This window comes from Siniperca chuatsi, linkage group LG18 (genome assembly GCF_020085105.1).
Source record: "Siniperca chuatsi isolate FFG_IHB_CAS linkage group LG18, ASM2008510v1, whole genome shotgun sequence".
NCBI lineage: Eukaryota > Metazoa > Chordata > Actinopteri > Centrarchiformes > Sinipercidae > Siniperca > Siniperca chuatsi.
The window spans coordinates 17,095,805-17,116,316 of NC_058059.1; the positions used below are offsets into that span (position 1 = coordinate 17,095,805).

General features: G+C 40.9%; 1 protein-coding gene across 1 annotated transcript; it reads right to left on the bottom strand.

Annotated features, from left to right (window-relative positions):
- Nucleotides 1–5,794: 5,794 nt before the first annotated feature.
- On the bottom strand, nucleotides 5,795–18,185 carry dusp4 (dual specificity phosphatase 4). Its single transcript, XM_044174485.1, has 4 exons — nucleotides 15,436–18,185; nucleotides 13,866–13,993; nucleotides 11,713–11,932; nucleotides 5,795–8,915 (listed from the first exon to the last, which is right to left on the bottom strand). Exons 1-4 carry the CDS (start codon nucleotides 15,803–15,805, stop codon nucleotides 8,527–8,529), a joined length of 1,107 nt encoding a protein of 368 aa, XP_044030420.1. The 5' UTR covers nucleotides 15,806–18,185; the 3' UTR covers nucleotides 5,795–8,526.
- Nucleotides 18,186–20,512: the final 2,327 nt, after the last annotated feature.

Sequence of the window (20,512 nt, forward strand, 5' to 3'; positions counted from 1 at the left end):
ATGACCGCAAAGTTGAATCAACACCACTCAGATAGTTTTAACAAATGCTGAACATTATAACCTTCATGAAGGATTTATTGCAGGGCTGTTGCATTGGTTTTAGCTAGGTGTAATAAACTGACAAATTAAGTTCACATGCTACAGTATAACTACAGGAACAGCTATAAGCCTCTCTAGGTATTAGTGCAGAATGTAATCCAAACATGGTGAGATCTGGCAGAGGTTTCATCTCACTAAGGACATTTATTTTCTTGTCGGAGATTAGGGAGGCACTTAACTGTCTTAAAACTCCAATTCATCCTGTTTCCTGTTCACTTGCTTTTCTGTGTTTGCTAGGAGATGAATGGCCATGAGGGTAAAATCGTTTGCCACCTCAGCCAATCCAAGAACAGAAAGAAACACAGCAATTCATCAACCGAAACACTCATCTGGATGGTAAATCAAGTTGGGGAGAAAAAGCTAAATCATCAATACCCCCCGAGATAAAGAGAGCCAATATAATCCATCTAACCACTGGAGGTTGTGGCATATTGAAATCACAGGGGCCTGACTGGAGCCAGCGGTTTCTTTTAGAAGGGCCAGTACTTTTCACCCAAATAAGCACTCATTTTAGCAGTGACGTGGTTAAAGAAAACTACCTTGAGCACTGGGCAGGATATCTGATTGGCTGATAAGCAAAAATACACCATTCCACTGCGGTGGCTGTCATGTATGTGGCCAGTGGTTCTGATGGGTCACTTTTACAGATTTCACAAAAAGGCCTGGGAGAATCCTGACATCACGACAATGATCGTAACAACAGAACCTCCATCTCAACGCCACCCCACTCCTCATCCACTGGATACACAGCTTCCTCAGTGAAAGACCACAGACTGTAAGGTTCGGCACAGCAACATCTCCAACCATTACCAACCGACACTGGAGCCCCACAAGGCTGTGTCCTCAGCCCCTGTACACTAATGACTACAGTGGCCCATCTCCCACCACCACATACTTTAAGTACTCTGACGACACTGCCATACTTGCACTCCTTAATGACAATAACTGTGATGACTTTAATCTCCCATTTCAGTTCAGTGGTGTAACAACAACTATCTACAGCTGAATGTTAATAAGACAAAGGAACTGGTCATCTGCACCCCCAACACACACTGCACTTTCCTGAACCCCATTTCCATCAATGGTGAGACAGTCGAGCTGGTTGACAGACTCACACACCACTGACATCCACAGACGCTGCCAGCAAAGCCTCTCCGCCATCCACAAACTCAAAGCACTCTCTGTTGCCATCGCCGCCACCCGCCCCCACAGCTTTATAAAGGCATAATTCAATCCATAATACTCTGCTGCTCCCCCTGTTTTCTCACCACAGTGTCTGTCTCCAACAAGAACAAGTTGTCCCATATTACACACATTGCTTCCAAAATCGTTGTTCTCACAACCCCCTACCTCTCATCTCTCAATAATAGAGCCATCACTCGCATGGCAGTCTCCATATCACATGACCCTGGACACCCCCCCAACCCAGTTTTCACTCTACTCCCATCTGTGTGCAGATACAGGACACTCAGATGGAAAAAGGCACGTTTTAGTAGAAGTTTTGTCCCCTCTTCCATAGCTGTGCGAAATTCCATAGCTCGCTAATCACAAGAACACACTATGTTTTTCTGTACAAATATATGTTTATTTGTGTCATGTTGTATGTTTGTTCTGGAGGCTCACATAATGCACACTCTGTGGAAACATTTAAATTTACAATAAAATCCATCTATCGCCATGACCATTTCGTTTTCATTAAAAAATTGGATCAAATCAAGACAGTCCAAATTTTAAAATCCAATTTGTCAATTTGAAAATGAAATGTTAATTTCATATTATCCTATTATGGCAGTGTAATGCTTTGGAGTACACTGAAAATGATTTGCCAGTGGAGTTTTCATTTAAATTCTTATTTTGTCATACATAATGCACACGCAGGTGGAAAATAAAATTTTTATTTTATAAATTTGATTAAATTATTTCATCTTATTATTGGCAACCTGGACTTTAGCTTTAACCTAACTTTAAATTGGTAAACCACAGCATCTCATTTACATTCACACATCTTTCTCTTATCCATCTTCAGACCATACAAAAATATGCACACTACTACCAATATTATACCGTGATGCAGACAACAGATATTGAGTAAAGACATCAAGATAGATACCAAAAACATTAAAAAAAATGCATTTATCTTATACCTCCAGATCTCCTCGTATCTATGTGCTTGGCATCCAAAAAATAGCTTATGGTCTACAGGTTACATATTTACTCATTACACACTATGCAGCTCATCTTAACATCTAAACAAGGAGAACAAACTCTCACAAGCAGCTACCAAACCTTCTGCACAGGCTACAATCCAGTCCAATCCTGCACAAATCACACTGACTGAACAACCAATAAATGCACAAGTGAAGAAATGATTCAAAGTTCCTTAATAGTCTATGTAGACAACAGCAGTAACATTAACAGCTATAGGGTCCAGGAAAACAAGGCACAAAACAATATACAGTGGTGTGAAAAAGTGTTTGCCCCCTTCCTGATTTCTTTTTTTTTTTTTTTGCATGTTTGTCACACTTAAATGTTTCAGATCATCAAACAAATTTAAATATTAGTCAAAGATAACACAAGATGTAGTTTTTAAATGAAGGTTGTTATTGTTAAGGGAAAACAAAATCCAAACCTACATGGCCCTGTGTGAAAAAGTGATTGCCCCACCTGTTAAAACATAACTGTGATTTATCACACCTGAGTTCAATTTCTCTAGCCACACCCAGGCCTGATTACTGCCACACCTGTTCTTAATCAAGAAATCACTTAAATAGGACCCGCCTGACAAAGTGAAGTAGACCAAAAGATCTTCAAAAGCTAGACATCATGTCGAGATCCAAAGAAATTCAGGAACAAATGAGAAAGAAAGTAATTGAGATCAGTCTGGAAAAGGTTATAAAGCCATTTCTAAAGCTTTGGGACTCCAGCGAACCACAGTGAGAGCCATTATCCACAAATGTCGAAAACATGGAACAGTGGTGAACCTTCCCAGGAATGACCGGCCGACCAAAATTACCACAAGAGCGCATCGACGACTCATCCAAGGGGTCACAAAAAACCCCACAACAACATCCAAAGAACTGCAGGCCTCACTTGCCTCAGTTAAGGTCAGTGTTCATGACTCGACCATAAGAAAGAGACTGGGCAAAAATGGCCTGCATGGCAGAGTTACAAGACGAAAACCACTGCTGAGCAAAAAGAACTTTAAGGCTCGTCTCATTTTTGCCAGAAAACATCTTGATGAAGACTTTTGGGAAAATACTCTGTGAACTGACAAGACAAAAGTTGATCTTCTTGGAAGGTGTGTGTCCCATTACATATTGCGTAGAAGTAACACCGCATTTCAGAAAAGGAACATCATACCAACAGTAAAATATGGTGGTGGTAGTGTGATGGTCTGGGGCTGTTTTGCTGCTTCAGGACCTGGAAGACTTGATGTGACAAATGGAACCATGAATTCTGCTGTCTACCAAAAACTCCTGAAGGAGAATGTCCGGCCATCTGTTCGTGACCTCAAGCTGAAGCGAACTTGGGTTCTGCAGCAGGACAATGATCCAAAACACACCAGCAAGTCCACCTCTGAATGGCTGAAGAAGAACAAAATGAAGACTTTGGATTGGCCTAGTCAAAGTCCTGACCTGAGCAAAAAGAGACAGACAGGGTGTATTTGATTCAGGTTATTTGACGCTGAAGTCAATTCTGGTGGTTAATATTCATTTTACATGAGTTCCTGCTGCACTTGCTGCTGCAATGGAAATTATGGTATATAAGAAACAGTTGTTGACACAAACTCCTCATCTCCGCTCCCTCCATCACTGCTAGCTAGTAACGCTTGCTGATATCAATAGCAACAGTGGAAAGCTTGCTAACTTTCTTGGTTGTGTCATGTACATGATGTTAACAAATTAATTGTCTTCAGTTATTCGGAGTGAGGCCAAAGTGCGCCTGGCTTCACAATTCACCTAAAACGTTTCTTATACACCGTACTACTTACAGTTGGGCACAGTCATGGCAGCGACCATAGGCTTTGTGACTGTTTGATATCCTTGATATTCTTTAATAAATGGATATCAACTTCACCTGGCTTCACTTGCGCAATACCAGCTGCTACCATCCAGAGGGTGCTGTTTCACTTCTTTGTGGAAAGCAAGCAAGCAAGGAAGGAAGATTATAAACTATAGCACATTAAATTCGGGGGGGAAACATTAGACTGTAGGAGAAACAAGTCACCTTTCAGAAAAATATAGGCCCTACTGTGTACGAACAAACAACTAGACCAGTTAAAAACACAACAAAGCAAATATAATGCACAGGAGGAAAAAAATGTTGTAGTTAGTGGTGGAGCTTATCTAATGCAATTTAAGGCATTCCAGCAGTTTGGACTATAAAAACAAAACTTTTGATTTAAACCTCGGAACAACCATTGTCCATGCTGGATGACCTTAGAGGACTTATGGATTCTTACTGGACAAGCAAGTCAGAGAGGTGCCATAGGACCAAGACCAAGTAGAAGAATTAAAATGCAAACCAATGCAGAGATTTGAGAACAGGTGTGTTGTAATCAAATTTGTTCTGTCTTGTAATTTGTCCTAGCTTGCCTTGGTTCCTGTTTTTCAGTTGGGCCACAAAGGCATCCAGGTGTGCTATCCCAGGGGCAATGAGCCCCCTTTGGAATAAGTATCATGAATCTCTGCAGTTGTAGTGGTTAAACTGGGAATCACACCCTTACCTGTTGCTGGGTTAGTGCTTTGCTCATGTTTTGTGGCTGTCGTCATCTGAAATAGGCTGACAATTAAATGTTCTCACCACTAGATGGCGGTGCAAGCTAACATTCCTTTCTCTGAAAGGAGGAGTAAAAAATGCAAAGGAGTTCCTGGTATTTTAAATAACAAAGAATACACATGCTGTCATGGATTTCCCATTTTATCACATTTAAAAAGAATTGTTTGAGAAGATTAAATATTTCTATATTTTTCTATTTATTTTCTATTTATATATTTTCATATATGTAAAAATATTTTTCACCTACTTGTATGCCCATAAGAGTTCTTTGTTAATTTCTATCTTGATGAAAATTGTCCTTGAAACTGTGTGTAACACTGGGAGCAACTTAAAACCGGAGTCAAATTCCTTGGATGTGTACACATACTTGGCCAATAAAGCTAATTTTGATTTAATTTAAGGCACAATTAGAGAGGTGCCTGCATATGGCTATAGAGATAAGAGCAGTAGTACTTGTGTAGTTTGGTTTTCTTGCAAGTGCAAAATTCTATGTGTTACTGTTATTGTGTCGTGCCCCTTTTTTGTCTTTGACCTCGGGCCTCCTTGGATTATTTTGGACAACTTTACTTTTGAAGCCAAGTATAATTAATTCATTGGAAAGTTGTATGACTTATAAGAGGAGGCGCTTGAGTAAAAATCCTCCTCTGCTTGCTTTGACACTATTATGTGGGAAAATCTGTGATTGGATGAGTCACTGGATGATGACGTTCTTTTTTCTTGAACCCGCATTCGCTAAACCTGCATCATCTATTGTACTTCTACGTCTGTGTGTATTAATTCCTACATTACCAAGAATGTAGAAATCAACACACATATATTATTCACTGTTTTAATTCTTTATATCAAATTGTGTGTATTGACACTGTGTGTATCTATTCAGTTTCACACACCATCATACAAAGAAAGCACATACAACTTAATTAAGAATATTGTTTATTCAACAGTGGATCTTCAGTAATAAATAAATGCACAGATCATTTATTCCACAATAAAATTGAGGGAAAGTTGTGTTTTTATATATATAAATGTCCAAGTGGAGGATTGATATTGCCAAGATGGGTAAACAGCATTGACCAGACAGAGAGGACAGTCAGATGGACTACCACAGAGAGGCAGACAGGCTGACAGACAGACATACAGACAGACAGACAGACAGACAGACAGACAGGTACCACAGATGTGTACCAAGTATTGCGTTTTTCACTGATTGGCTCTCTTTCTCTCTCTCTCTCTCTCTCTCTCTCTCTCTCTCTCTCTCTCTCTCTCTCCCTACGTGGACAAAATGTCTTTATGCAAAGTCTAATCAGTCTACCATCATCATGTACAAATCAATCATAAATTATAAATACAGTATTGCATCACTTCAAAGTGCTACAGAGATAGGTGCCAACGATCTTCAAAAACAGAAAAAGGTTTGTATTCTTTGAAACCCGGTGTGTGTGTGTGTGTGTGTGTTTTGTGCGTACATCAGGACCTGGGTATAAAAGTAACCATGGTTGGACTTTGTGCCTTTGGATGTCTAGCACGGAGTGTAGAGCTTAGCCTGGTCATAAGCAGAAGCAATACAAACATTGTCTCAAATTGTGATATTATGAAACGTCCTAAAAAGTCATTGCTGCTGTTGTTTTCCTTGAATGGATTGTAAGTACAGTATTGCATGACTTCAAGGTGCTACGGAGAGAGCTGTGGACAACCTTCAAAAACAGAAAGGTTATGGTTGTGTTGTACGCATGTGTGTGCACATCAGGACTCAGATATACACTGAATTAACTGATTCATAAGGACAACTTCCTCTTATTGGATTATGGCCTCACAGCCAAAAGTGTTCTTCTCTTTTTCTCCATCCCTCCTTTTTTTCAGCATGGATTTAAAAAGTGAAACCTGGATTCCCCCTCACAAGGAACAACACTGAGGGTCCCTGATGTTCGGTAAGCAGAGTGTAAAACACCCATGTTTGGTAGGTGGATCTGTGAAAACATGGGAGGATATATGCGAGAAAATATTGCCCCTAAAATGTCTCCAATTGCTCAAACTCAAGATGTTGAAGCACACTTCATTTAATTTTATTATAAGTTTTGTCAGCCTGAATAATTGCCATTTCAAAGGTGGAATTTACTGTGAGTCTGACGCCTAATATGGACTTACACCTACTGAAATACAGTATATTATGTGTGTGTCCATCTGTGAGTATGCGTGAGCAGAGATGAAGAGAGAAGCTTTTGCTCTTTTGACATTGTGGAATAAGAGTCTGTGCAGCACTGCTGGAATGCTGAGATTTTTTTTTTTTTTTTTTAAGTCTGACTAACTTTCAGCAATCTGCTCTCTAGCAGCTAAGAAAAAAGTTTCGTTCCACTGGCAAATCCAGGAACGCCTAAATCCATGGGGCACCTTTATGAACAAGGCACAAACATATAAAGGACCATTCGCTGGTGGTGCACATTTTAGCCCATTAACTAAAGAAATGATCATTTTCCAAACCCTAAGCCTATAAGAGCGAATGTTTTCAGTTCATTTGAGTACATTATGAAAATAAACTTGCAGAAAATTAGTGAAACAGATGTCTTAAAAGATATAATGGGTTAAAACTTACAAAACCACCAGCATGCTTTTTTAAGTGGCTGTCTTCCAGAGCCACTGTGCTCCAAAAAGGTTTTTGTGATGTAGCAGAACAAGTTTTCTACAGTGTGTATCAGGGGCCTGCAGTGGGGTTTCCTGGTCCATTTACGAGGGCCCTGGCCTTTATTTGGCATCTTATTTTATTTATTTAGCCTCTTCAGTGAGGAGATGAGGAGCAGAGGAGAGGGGGCGGACGGGGTGAAGATGAGAGGAGGAGGAAGAGGAGGGAAGGAATATAAAAGGATGAAAAGGAGATGAGAGGAGAGGAAGGTGGAGGGGTGGGGGTGGGGAGAAGGACAGAGAGAGGAAGAGGACGTATGAAAGACAGGAAGCTCCGGTCGGATCGCCGGCAGAGCACCTGTCACTGAAGAGGATCCTGCTTTCTATCACCGTCTCCTCCCCTCTTTTTTCCATCCATCTCTTTTGTCTGGCAACAGGAGGGACACCCAAAGGGGAAAGAGCGGGTGCTTAAAATTCCTCCTTCCTTCCTGTGTCCATCTCCTCTCCTAAAGACCTGTTGTCTCCATAGCAACAGACCCTGTCTTCATACTGAGCTTATTCAGTTGGCAGTCATGAATGTGTGTGTGTGTGTGTGTGTGTGTGTGAGAGAGGCAGAGAGAGAGAGAGAGAGTGTTCACTGCTGCTCATGCCTCTGTGTCAGTGTTTGTGTGTCAGTGTGCCTCTGTGCATGTTGTTGTTGTTTTGTTTTTGTCAAGGAAGAGGGTGTATCTTCAGTAAACGTCAGTCCAACACTCGCTTACTGAAACAAGCTGTGAAAGCCAGTTCATTTTTGGTCAATTTGGATAAATCTCATGTTAAAATGGAAGGAGCGTTGGCTGGTTTCTGAACTTTAAAATGTCTTTTTTCAGTCAGTTCAGAGTTTTGACTCAGGCACCGTGACGCTTCTCACCTCCCCACCCTGGAAGCATATTCATACTGCAGCGGTCAGTAAGACTGACAGCTCTTCCAGCCAATGGCAGCCTAGTCTGTGATCTGTTAGTTTGTCGGGGGAAGGCTGTGATTGGCTATCAATCAGCAGCCGGGGGAGGTCGTGATCTGGCTGTGGTGCAGGTAGGCGGGGTTCACCACAGAAACCGGGAAGCTGAAAATGAACGGAGAGGTGGGCGTGGCCGTCGTCGAGGTGGTGGTCGTCGAGGACTTGGGTCCAAGCAGCGGGCTCGCTGTGGCAGCTGCTTCGGCGGCGCACGAGGTGGCGAGGAGCTGCGACTCGAACTGCAGCAGCTGCCCCATGAAGCTGAAGTTGGGGGAGATGATGCTGCGACGCCGGCGCACAAACTCGAAGGCTTCATCCAGACGCACCTGCTTCCTCTTCATCAGGTAGGCCAGGCAGATGGTGGCAGAGCGGGAGATGCCTGCTTGACAATGGACCAGCACTCGCCCACTGGAGTCCCGTACTGAATCTGAGGAGAGAGGGGGTCAGGGGTCAGAGGTCAGAGGTTTCTATGCACAGTAAATATAATTCAGTTTTTATAGGCTACTACAAAAATCTCCAGACTGAAATATCACTACTGGATGGATTGCCATGGATTTGGCGCCACGAGCAGGTCAAAGCTTTCACTAATCCAGTGAAATATCTCAACCTCTACTGAACGGATTGGCACCAAATTTTGTACAGACATTCACGGTTCCCAGACAATGTACCCTAATGACTTTGGTGCCCCTCTGAGTTTTTCCTCTAGCGCCACCATGAGGTTCACATTTGTGGTTTTGAATGAAATGTCTCAACAACTGTTGGATGGATTGCCATGAAATTTGGTACAGACATCCGTGCCCTCCTCAGGATGACTTCTAAGAACTTTGGTGATCCCATAACATATCCTGTAGCGCCATCTTCAGGTCACATTTTTAATTTGCCCACTACTTTTGTTTATGACCAAACGCCTGCAAAACGAATTATATTCCCATCAGCCTTAGCTGTACTTAGCAAATGTTACCATGCTAACACCCTAAACTAAGATGGAGAACATTGTAAACATTATACCTGCTAAACATCAGCATGTTAGCATTGTCAGTGTGAGCATGTTAGCATGTTGAATTTAGCTAAAATCAGCGCAAGGTTAGCCTTGCAGAGCCACTAGCGTGGCTGTAGACTCTTAGTTTTGTTTTTATTTTGTTACTTCATGGATGATGAAAGTGAACTGAACTGAATGTTTTCCTGTTTATTTTATCTCTAAGCAAAGGGCTCCAAGCATGTTTGTAGCAGTTCATTTGAGGATGAGCTTTTCATCCGTCTGTTTAGCTGATTTCTTTAAAGGTGAGAAAGGACCCATTTGAACTTGGTGGCACCAAATGTAATTTCTTTTACAGCCACCAAGTATTTTAAACACAACAGATGTACAGTGACTCTTTTTCTCAAGCTCTTCTCATTTCCCCTCCCTGTGCAGTCAAACCAGTAGCAAACCTCAAAGTGAGAAAGCAGCAAATCACATTTAACTGAAACACGCAAGTGCAAAAATTTGAGTCATCAGCCTCTTTCACACTTCCTCCCCTGTCCTATTTATGTCTCTGCCTCTTTCGGTATGTTTAGACGCATATTATTACTTTGTTACTGTGCATAACCAGATTTAGGTAATAGTTTGATTAAAGCGTTTACAGTAACTCAATTTCCCCAACAACCTAATTTTGAATGATTAGTTGGACGCTCATGTTAATGTCTGAGGGCATGTGTGGCGGCCTACAGGAAATTGGAAGCACAGAATATGAAGAAGATAATGGAGGGACTTCATTTATTGTTTTTTCATGTTGATTAATTTAATTTAATGTTCCACCACTGCTGGCCAGGCTGCTGTTTGAATATAAAATTACTGCTTTGAATCCAGTTCACTCCATGACCTTTCTGGACCACCTCCCACATTCTTTGTGTCTCGCTCTACTTTTCAGATGTCTTCATTTTGTCTCTCTCAAAATCTCTTTCACACACACAAAGATTTCAGGTAACTCCACCACAGCGTCTGTTCACCCGGTAACAGTGGATGAGTCAGACTCTGGTCCCACAGCAGCTAACTATGACGCATACCAGCACCCACACACACACACACACACACACACACACACACACACACACACACACACACACACACACATCAGAGTACAAGCTCACTAACTATATATATATATAGTCACAACATGGAAACAACACACACACAGACTACACACAGCATGGATATGCAAAGCAAAAGCAAAATCGCACACTTGCCTATATTATATATATATTATATTGGAATATTTTCTCATTCCAAATGCTTTCTTCTGTCTTTGAGTGAATTACATCGTTTTGTTCTGCACTGGATTAATGTGATTAGATTTTGGTATGCATTTTCTTTCTTTTTCTCCTTCTACAAAGTCTGCTGAAATGTGTGTGATAAAGGGCTACTATAATAATAATTATAATTAGTGACGGATTCCAACGAATAAATGTCTGATCTGTTGTCATCTGCCTGCGCTTTACATTTTGGGTTTGGGATTGAAGGAGAGGGCTTGTTTTGTTAGCATGAGCAGCAATGAGCTGCCATTGCTGAAACTGCATCAACAGAAAATATCCCAGTAATGAGAACTTAGCACACAAAACAAATGTGAAAAGATTTTCCATGGATTAGATTTAGCTAAACATAAGTCTAAACCTGCAACGATGAGCAAATCAAAAGAAAATGTATCTATTTTGATAAGTGATTTATCGTTATCAAATATCATCATCAAATATTTGATGGTTTCAGCTTCCTAAATGTTAGAATCTGCTGCTTCTCCTTGTCTTACATTACAGGAAATGAAATATCTTTAGGTTTTAGACTGTTGATTAGACAAAACAAGACATGTGATATCATCACCTTGGGCTCTAGAAAAGTGGGATGGGCATTTTTCTGCTGTTTTATAGACAAACGATTAATCGAGAAAACAATCGGTAGATTAATTGATAATGAAAACATTCGTTAGCTGCAGCCCTACATATGTCTATTCATTAATATTAAAAAGGTCTTTGACATGTACCAGCAGACACTGCAACAGCTTGCATAAAAACATTCCAAAATGAATGAAGATTAAATCTTTTAATATGTGACCGAAAAACAAACCACTTAAAGCACAAAACAATCTGCTGCCTGACGGAAGCTCATTTCATTTGGGGTTATCCACCATGGGAATGCACAGATAAACACACACACACACATACACACACACAGACACACACACTTACTCACTGACCTATGAACTCAATAGCCTCCAGGAACCAGCAGCTGATGTCTTCTTTATGGTTGTCCTCCACAGGAATACATTTGTACTGGTACGCCCCCTCGAAGTGGTTGGGACAGTCAGAGGACACGTTCAGCAAGGCGGAGATTCCTATGGCGTCCAAGACCTCTTTCTTGGACGCGTGGAGGGCGCTGCCAAGGTAGAGGAACGGGAGGATTTCAACTGGACCGCCCTGGACAAAAGACAGATGTGAGGTTGATGATTAATTAATTATTTCTTTATAAATCAGCAGTTTGTTCAGAATTCATTCATTCATTCAGTCAGTTCATTGAGTCATCAATACATGCAGAAACATCTCCTGACCCAACCTAACTTAGAGCCATGTCGGACATAATTTACTTGAAAAACAGCTTACATGATAAGACAAAGAATTCACTGTCTCAGTGTGTGCAGCAGAAGCCAGAGACCAGATGTCTTCAGTATAAGTGTGACCTCGCTTAAATATTTTGTTTAATCACATTAGCCACACTCGTCAGACAGGGGTAGCTTATTATCTGTGTGATTAATGCAGGGTCATTCGATGGGCCATTTAGTTTGTTTCAAGCCAAGTTATTTTCCCCATATGGAATCTCGCTGTAGGAGCTGCATATCTGATGAGCTGACTAATGTTTACATGCTCAAACCACCAGTGGAAACAGCGTGTTGTTGATTCATCTGTAAGTACAACAGATTTATCCTGGTGATTTAGCATTCTCTCATGCTTCATTGAGCACACCTTGTACCTTTTCTTTGATCACACTTTATCAGTGGAAAAAACTGTTCTGAGAAAAATATGTTATAAACATATGTTTGCAGCTGCTACAGTGTAAGCAAAAGTACAATGTGCTACCGCATACTGTACAGTACACACTGTAAGTTATTTGCTTAACGTAGCATGGACTGAGTACAGATGTGAATATGCGTTTGTCCTTTCTGCTTTATGTCTAGAACTATGTCCTGATGTTTACATGTACCAATCCAATTTTGGACCAGTTTTTGTTTATTTTGAAACATATCTCAAGGCATATTCTAATGTAAGAGTGGAAGTATTGTTTTCCCTTTCACTGGATCTGAGGGGTCAGCTGGTTGGCGGTCTATACCGGTAGTGAGACTTATTGACGAGGGCTCTGTCTGTTTATGTCACTGCCGCTGACGACCTCGGTACTGACACAGTGTCAGGAAATGATCAATACTGCTAAGAGATGTAATGTGAAGAGGAGGGGGGTGAGAGGAAAATAGCGAGTGAGATACCGATATTCTTACCCAGTCCATCATTTCTATGCTGCAACAGGAAGCTAGAGTATTCCTGGAATAAAAACCCCACCTGACACTGTGGCTGAGACTATCAACCATTTTTCCTAGAGAACACACAGAGGCTGGATTGTCTGCATCTCTTTTCTCACACGTTCCAGGGAAATTACGCCCACACTGCATGTGACTGTGAACCTTGCATAAAATCTGCAGGCTCAAACAGCAGATCACCGACCAACAAAACCAGGCCACCCAGGTCACAGGAAGTGGCACAGAGGTGAATTGATGGTAAACTATGACCTCCAGTCCAGCCTAGCAAAAGACAAATAACTAATTTAAACAAAAAGTGGATTTTCAGAAAATGTTCCCATCAGTGTACACTGAAGAACTAGTTAGTTTGTAACTACACCTTCAGTGCTTTGGATACCTAGACTGGATGTGGAAATGCGCTTGAATGAACGTGGGAAAGAGAACAACAGTTGCGTAGCAAGGCAAATAACTTCCAGTGTTTGCACATGTCAGCTCTCTGCGTCAGTGTGCGAAACTGAAGTTGACTTTCACAGAATAAAAAGCTGACTGACGTGACATTAATAAATTCCAGTTTTGATAATGTAAGAACAGTTAATCATCTATTTATCAAACACAAAAAGTTGCATATTATTTTAAACTGTATACTTTTAGTCTGACTAAAAGTAGGCTAACTAAAGACATTGCTTTTTGGTCTGGTAACTTGTGATAGGCAATTGTGATTATTTATCACATTTGTGAATGAAAACACTCATTAGTTGCAGACTTAACAATTGGCTGCACACACTCAGTAGCAGCTTACACATGACCTACATCAGATTGACACTGGTGGTACTGTTGTGTTTTACCTGGTCATGGTGTGGCGTCCCACAAGACGAGCAGGCAGAGTCGATGCTGGACTGGCTGGTGAGGGACGGTAAGGATTTGGTCTTTAAACAATACTCTGGGTACTCTGTGAAAAACCTGTCGTAGCCGCCTGGAAAAGAGACATTGAGATTAAATATAATTAAACTGCTCTAGGAAAAGGACTATAGGATACCTTAAATTATCACATTAGAAACAATCTTATAGTAAATGATGAGAGATTCAATCACTACTGGGGAGCACCGACAGACTTTAAGATCCTCCAGGAACATAACAGAAATTTTATGTGGGGTTTATATGCATATAACACCACATAAGCATACTTAAGGACAAAAGAAACATGGCTACCCACATTACCATCCCAGCACAATATGCACCAGGATTTATTTATTTATTTAAATCGACCCCTGACCTACTCTGTCCTGTGTCTACTGCCGTGGATTTTAAAACAATTTCATCATCCCTTTAGTTGTTTTTTTATACATCTGCAGGCTGACCAACGCTCTCTGCACCTCAGGGATCAAATCAGATTAATTGGGAAAATGTCATCTTTATAAGCTACATACATACACTCCTGTGCTTCAAGGCGCCTGCGTCATTAGGATGCACGAAAAAAAATAACAATGCGCCACAACTTGCAGCTTGCAGCAGCTTTGGTTTTCTAATTTCCTGCAGTCTAAATATAGTCTTCTGGGTAAATCGAGTGTTGATTTTAGATTTTACAGCTTCCCATCTGTGATTTACCCGAAGCGGACTGTTTCTGAAAGGATCATGTGTGTTCTGTAAGTCCCTCTGGTTTGGCTTCTACGCATCAGCATTACCTCATTCACTCAGCTCACGGCCATTGGTCTGTGTGTGAATGTGTGTAGCTGTGAGTGACTGAGTGAGTGTGTGTATTGTACAAAAAAAAGAAGAAAATTTACACCAGTGCATAAAAATAGAGCAGGCACGGTGAGCAGGATATTTCAATCTCTGGTTTATAGGCGAATGAGCAGCTAGGCAATAAAATAATATTGATTATGTTGGTTGAAAAATAAAATGAGCAATGATAGGCTGGTGGCATATCCATTTAAACTAGGCTATTAATGACATTTGGAGCTTTTATTATTATTATTGTCTCTGATTCATTAACAGAAACATTATAATCTTCCAAGTAAGTCTACTTTTATCATGAATATTTTCAGTGTACATATTTTTTGACTAATATAAAGACTTATTCAAGAAGAAATGCCATTTGTATAGTAGAGATGAAAGAACTCACCTATTGTGACTAAAAATGTAAAAAATTGTATTATATATTGCAGGCTGTTACTGCCCCATTTAAAGGTTGAATTTAACAATGAAATAAACATAATTTGTACTACCATTATTATAACAGTACCATGGGAATCTATGGAATTTGTCATTTATATTTTATACCTCTTTATTGCCCTATATTAAAGTAAAGAATAAACAACCATTCATCAGTAACATTAGATGAAATGCTTCCATGGACCTGAAATGTAATGTTGAGTGAAGCCTATTTTATCATCATTACATGCTGCACGTATTTACCTTTGAGCAGGTATATGTGTGTGCCGGAGGAGTCCCTGCACAGTGCGTTGAGCACCAGAGTCAGAGTGCTGTCCTCTTTCACCGCGTCGGAGTCCGGCGTCCTCTCGTCGTACAGCACCGCGGCGGAGTACATCCCGGAGCGGAGGCGGTCCCGGACCTCCTCGTCCCCGGCCAGTATCTGGTCCAGGCTCAGCACGGAGCCCTTGGCCCTGCGGCGGACGATAGTGTTGCAGCGGGCGTTGACGGCGCCGCGGATGTGCCCCGCGCTGAAGGCGAGGAAGGAGCGGCAGTCCAGCAGCAGGCACTTGGCGCTGTCGTCCTTTAGGAGCCGCTTCAGCACCGGACAGTCCATCTCGCCCAGGTCCTCCATCGCACGTCGTTTCAGTCTGCGTGTTTATGCTTCACTGTCGCTTATCTTCGTCTCTCTGTCTCTCTCGCTCTCTCTCTGAGCCCCCACCGCCCTCCAGACCTGGAGAAGGCGCACGGATCCTGCGGTGGATTCCCTTAGCGCATCATCCCGTGCATTGTAACCGCACTACTCTTTACGCTCAGTCCGGTCACTTCTTTCTTTCTCCCTCGCAGAGTGTTCCTCCTCAGGGTTGTTTCTCTTTTTTCCCTTGTTTTTTTTATTTTATGAATGGGTGCTTCGCGTCACGGCGGAGGTGACGTCAACCGATAGCAGCCTATCACAAAACGTTCAGTTTCCCGTCCCCTTTTCTCCTCTGCCGTTCATTCATAAAAAACGACAGACATCAATGAAATGAGAGCCGACGAGGATGGACGTTAGACTCCACCTTGCCATGCCTTAACCAGCTCAACAGCACATTTGAATGCTAGTTTCTAATGATGAAATAAATGGATTTCAAATGAGCAGTATTAAACCACAGCCCATGTTATAGCCTATCCTATTAGCTTCTGACCTTTGTTTTATTTATTTGTGGAGGAACATGTTATCCCATAGTAGAGGTGCTCCATTTACTTTTTGATTCATATTTTATATTTAAATCTGCATTAATAAATATTTTTCATGATAAAAGTGAATCAAATGACTAATCCGAAACAATTGATTGTACAATAGTTACTAATATCACAGATAATTAAAACACAACTCTGCAGCAAGGCTATGTGGAGCAAATTAGCCTCTTTTAGCTTGTTTTTTGTTTGTTTGTTTGGTAGTTTTGATTTGTTTTAAGCCACAGAAAAACTGTATATTCAGTCTCACCGCTCCCATTAAACCCTCCACCATTTCCAGCTAAATAAACTGACATAAAACCCACTGTATGCTACCTGCCCAGCTTCATAGGCAGACAGAAATTTAGCAAAACTAGCTTGTGAAGAAAGGCAAGCAAGCAAAACAGCTAAAGTACCAAATATTTTTCTCAGTGTTGTTGGAGATAAAAACAGAGCTAAAATAACAGTGAATATTGGACTTATATTTGTCATTTGGCCATAAATACACCTGCAAATAAATGCTAATGTTGCTTTGTTTCCACTGGATGTGTAAGTAGGCAGCTGTTTGCTAACATTTTAGCCATAGCAACTGTATAAGATGGCATTAGCAATGTATCTGTCAGCTTGTTTTGATGTTTTTTTTTTTTTTGTCAAAGTGGCCAAAAATCAACTAATGCAGCTTTAAGGTCATATCACTTCAATTTGATACATTTAACATGTCATTTAAATTAAATGCCAAAAATGAAATTATTTTAACATTAACTTTTAATAGGGACATTTCATATTTTCTTCAAATAGTATGATTTTAAATCAAAATTAAATCAAAATTACTTAAACTGTGTTTGATTTCATTTTCATTTACGGTTCAGTACTACTTCACCTAAAGATAATTTCAGCCTGGTTGTGGTGTAATGTGCTGAGAGATGTGCTGGACTGCAGGTGGGTGTGCTTAAGTATGTGCACACACAAACGTTTGTGTGCGCGCTTGTATACATCTAAGTGTGCATCTGTGTGTGTGGGTGTATAATCCTACAAGCGGAAATGCAATTTGCATCTTCTATCACACAGCCTTAGCGAGCGTGCTTAGGTATTTGCATGTTGATCTCATTTCCATGGTTACGAGAGAAAAGAGAGCAGCACAGCAGCAGATGAGAGGAGGAAAACGCAGACACCCTGACACAAACAGGCTGGCTGCAAAATAGGCAGACACTCCAGCTGAAAGAGACAGACAATCAGACTACATAAAAAAACTGATCATTAATACTGCATCATTCTCATATAAATTTTAATGAATAGGTTTATGTGAGAAAATGTGTGTGTGTGTGATTGAGCTAGCTTATGGGTAAGCAATACATGGGCATATGGATGTGGATGGATATTTGTTAAGCTTTGGTTCACAGGCCTTTATGCTCAACTCTGAAATGTTGTATATCTGATTTGTTTTTAATGAATATTCCAAGATGTAACTCATGTAATACAAGTATGATCTGAGAGCAATATTGAAATGACACTTGTAAGCAGACGATCGGTATCAGAAGAGGCTTGTTTCCAACCAGCTTCAACTCATGGGAAATTCTTAGTGTTAATGTCTTGGTTTTCTATCTGACGTGGTAAAAGAAAAAGAGACTGTCTGGGCTCAACAGTAAGCAAAAGCTGACCTCAAAAGAGGAAATGTGGCAGCCAGTTTATGGTTACAAGAGAAGTATACAAATGTGTAGGCATTTTGTATGAAAACTGAAGCAGTCACTTTTTGTAAAATTTGAACATTTTTAATTTTTTGTACAATTAAATATGAAAATCAAACCTGCAAATCTAATGCATTATCTGTCTTCAGTTTGAAAGGGGCACCCAGCAATTTAGTATTTCACTTCCATATAGTTGGGGGACTTGCAAGAGACAGGTTTAAAAAATGAATGGTCATATGCTGATGCAGCAAAGGCCGGGGTATCCCGATTTTTAGTCCCTAGTATGGGTCAAACTCTAAAGATACCGGATCCTACATTTCCCAGAACGCCATAGCGTCTTTCATTAGACCTTCCCTTCCTGGTGACTGCAAAGGCCACAGTATGATTCACATCATTCTCATCAAACCATTCAGTGGCTCCTCGTGCCCTGTGTGGAAGCATCTGCATTTGTTGTTTGTCCACTCATTTATTCAGGTTTTTCCTTTAATTTGTCATTTGTCTGTAGATTCACACGCCTCTGGATCAGATTTTGTACAATATATCCACGTTGTCCAAATCATAGGTGAAAAAAAGTGACTCCATTGCAGAAAAATCTGAATTGGGACATTATGAGCTGTTATGTTAGTGTATATATATATATATATATGCATGTGAATGTGTGTATAGTGTTTGCTGTGTGTGAACATGAAGTGTGAATAGTTGACAGAAGCGCTGCAGCAAAAAATAAATCAAGAATGAAAGGACCTTGAACGTTAAGACAGCGAGGTGAGAGAAGGTGAGATGGAAGACGAGACAGCGACAGGCACAATGCAGATGAAGAGAAGGAAGAGATGAAGGATGACAAAGAGGGAGAGGGAGGAGGGATGGATGATTGACTAAGAAAAAAGAGGTGATTACTTGTGCTGGATTGCAGTGTCTCATATCAACACACACACACACACAAACACACACATACACACCACGCCGCATTACTACCAACCCTAAACAATGCCGCGCACAGGCGGGATGGTGCTGCTGCCGTAGCAACAAGGGAGACGGTGTGGGAGGGCGGAGACAGCAGGCAGGGGGCTGCGAGGGGATTGGCTGGAAATAGATTCTGCACTGATGTCATCCCTCCCTCCCTTTGCTCTCCCCTGTCCATCCATTCATCCCCACACATCCCTCGCCTGCATGCCGTCATCCGTCAATACAGTGGACGAGAGAGAGAGAGAGAAAGATAGTTATATTATATATATGAGCTTTGCACACGTCACTGTTGGTAAATATCTCTCATACTCGTCCTCCTTTTTTACTCCTTGTTCTCCTGTAGTCCCTCGTTCTGTCTGTTTTGTTGAACTCTTTCACCCTCATCATCATCTCTCTCTCTCTATAATGTTGTCAATTTTTATTTTTTATTTACAGGCACAGTGCATATTACAGTGATACAACATTTCTGTAAATGCGGTGGAGTTTTTCATCTGTAGTCCCCAGACAGATGTTACATATAGCCCCAGCAAAGACAGTTAAGCATGCAGAGCAGTAATACAAAGGGAATGTAAAGATAATAAGGACTATATAGGACATGACTATGCAAATTGTCAGGTACTAATTAAAAACATGCAACACAGAAGCATAATGTACAATACATGCAAGCAAGCAACAGCAAGTAGTCAATAATAGTGCAGTGAACTGCTGCTGTTTTATAATGGAAATCCTGCACACACTGAGTACATATAAAGTTCACAAGGCCGGATAATTAAAACACCAACATACTGTAAAAAACAACACACACACACACACACACACACACACACACACACACACACACACAGACTTCTGTGAGTGTGTGTGTGTGTAATTCGTGTGTATACGCTCTAGATCTGTCCCACTCTCTAATCCCATAATTCAGTGGTTAAGCCTTGACTGAGGGCTGCTACATTTTCATGAATGAGTTTGTGTCATTTGTCATGTGTCTGTGTGAGTGTGTCGATAGAGTCAGAGAGAGAGGGATGAAGGAGAGAGAGACAGACAGACAGAGAGGCAGAATTACGTGTGTTAAAGACAAAAAGAAGAATGAGAGAAACATTATGAGAGAGAGAGGCTATAAGGACACAGGAGAGAAAAACACATAGAAAAGATAGAGAGCGAGAGAGGACGGGGGATAAAGGCAGGGCGAGTTGAGCAGTTAGCGGGGGTTATTTCCTCCCAGAGGCATGTTGATGCTCCTACATCGCAGGGATGAGTTCTCGTGGCTAACAAGCAGTTTAACCTTTCCACTGGAACAACCAAATCATAAGGATGATATTTTTCTATTTGTCTGGTGAAATAAAAACAGTAATAAATCACATTTTGTCAGAGCTATTTTGCTTGTTGGTCAAATGCATCAGAAGGACAGATTTTTAGAACATGCTATTATATGATTATCGGTTTTTACTCTTTAGGAAAGAGCTGGTTCACCGAAA

What these genes read in the sequence shown, in the direction of transcription:
- dusp4 (XM_044174485.1), bottom strand. Translation starts at nt 15,805, where the DNA reads ATGGAGGACCTGGGCGAGATGGACTGTCCGGTGCTGAAGCGGCTCCTA. An exon ending in GGACGCCACACCATGACCAG is followed by an intron (nt 11,933 to 13,865) that starts GTAAAACACAAC and finishes TCTTTTGTCCAG; the next exon opens with GGCGGTCCAGTTGAAATCCT. An exon ending in GGAGGCTATTGAGTTCATAG is followed by an intron (nt 8,916 to 11,712) that starts GTCAGTGAGTAA and finishes CTCTCTCCTCAG; the next exon opens with ATTCAGTACGGGACTCCAGT.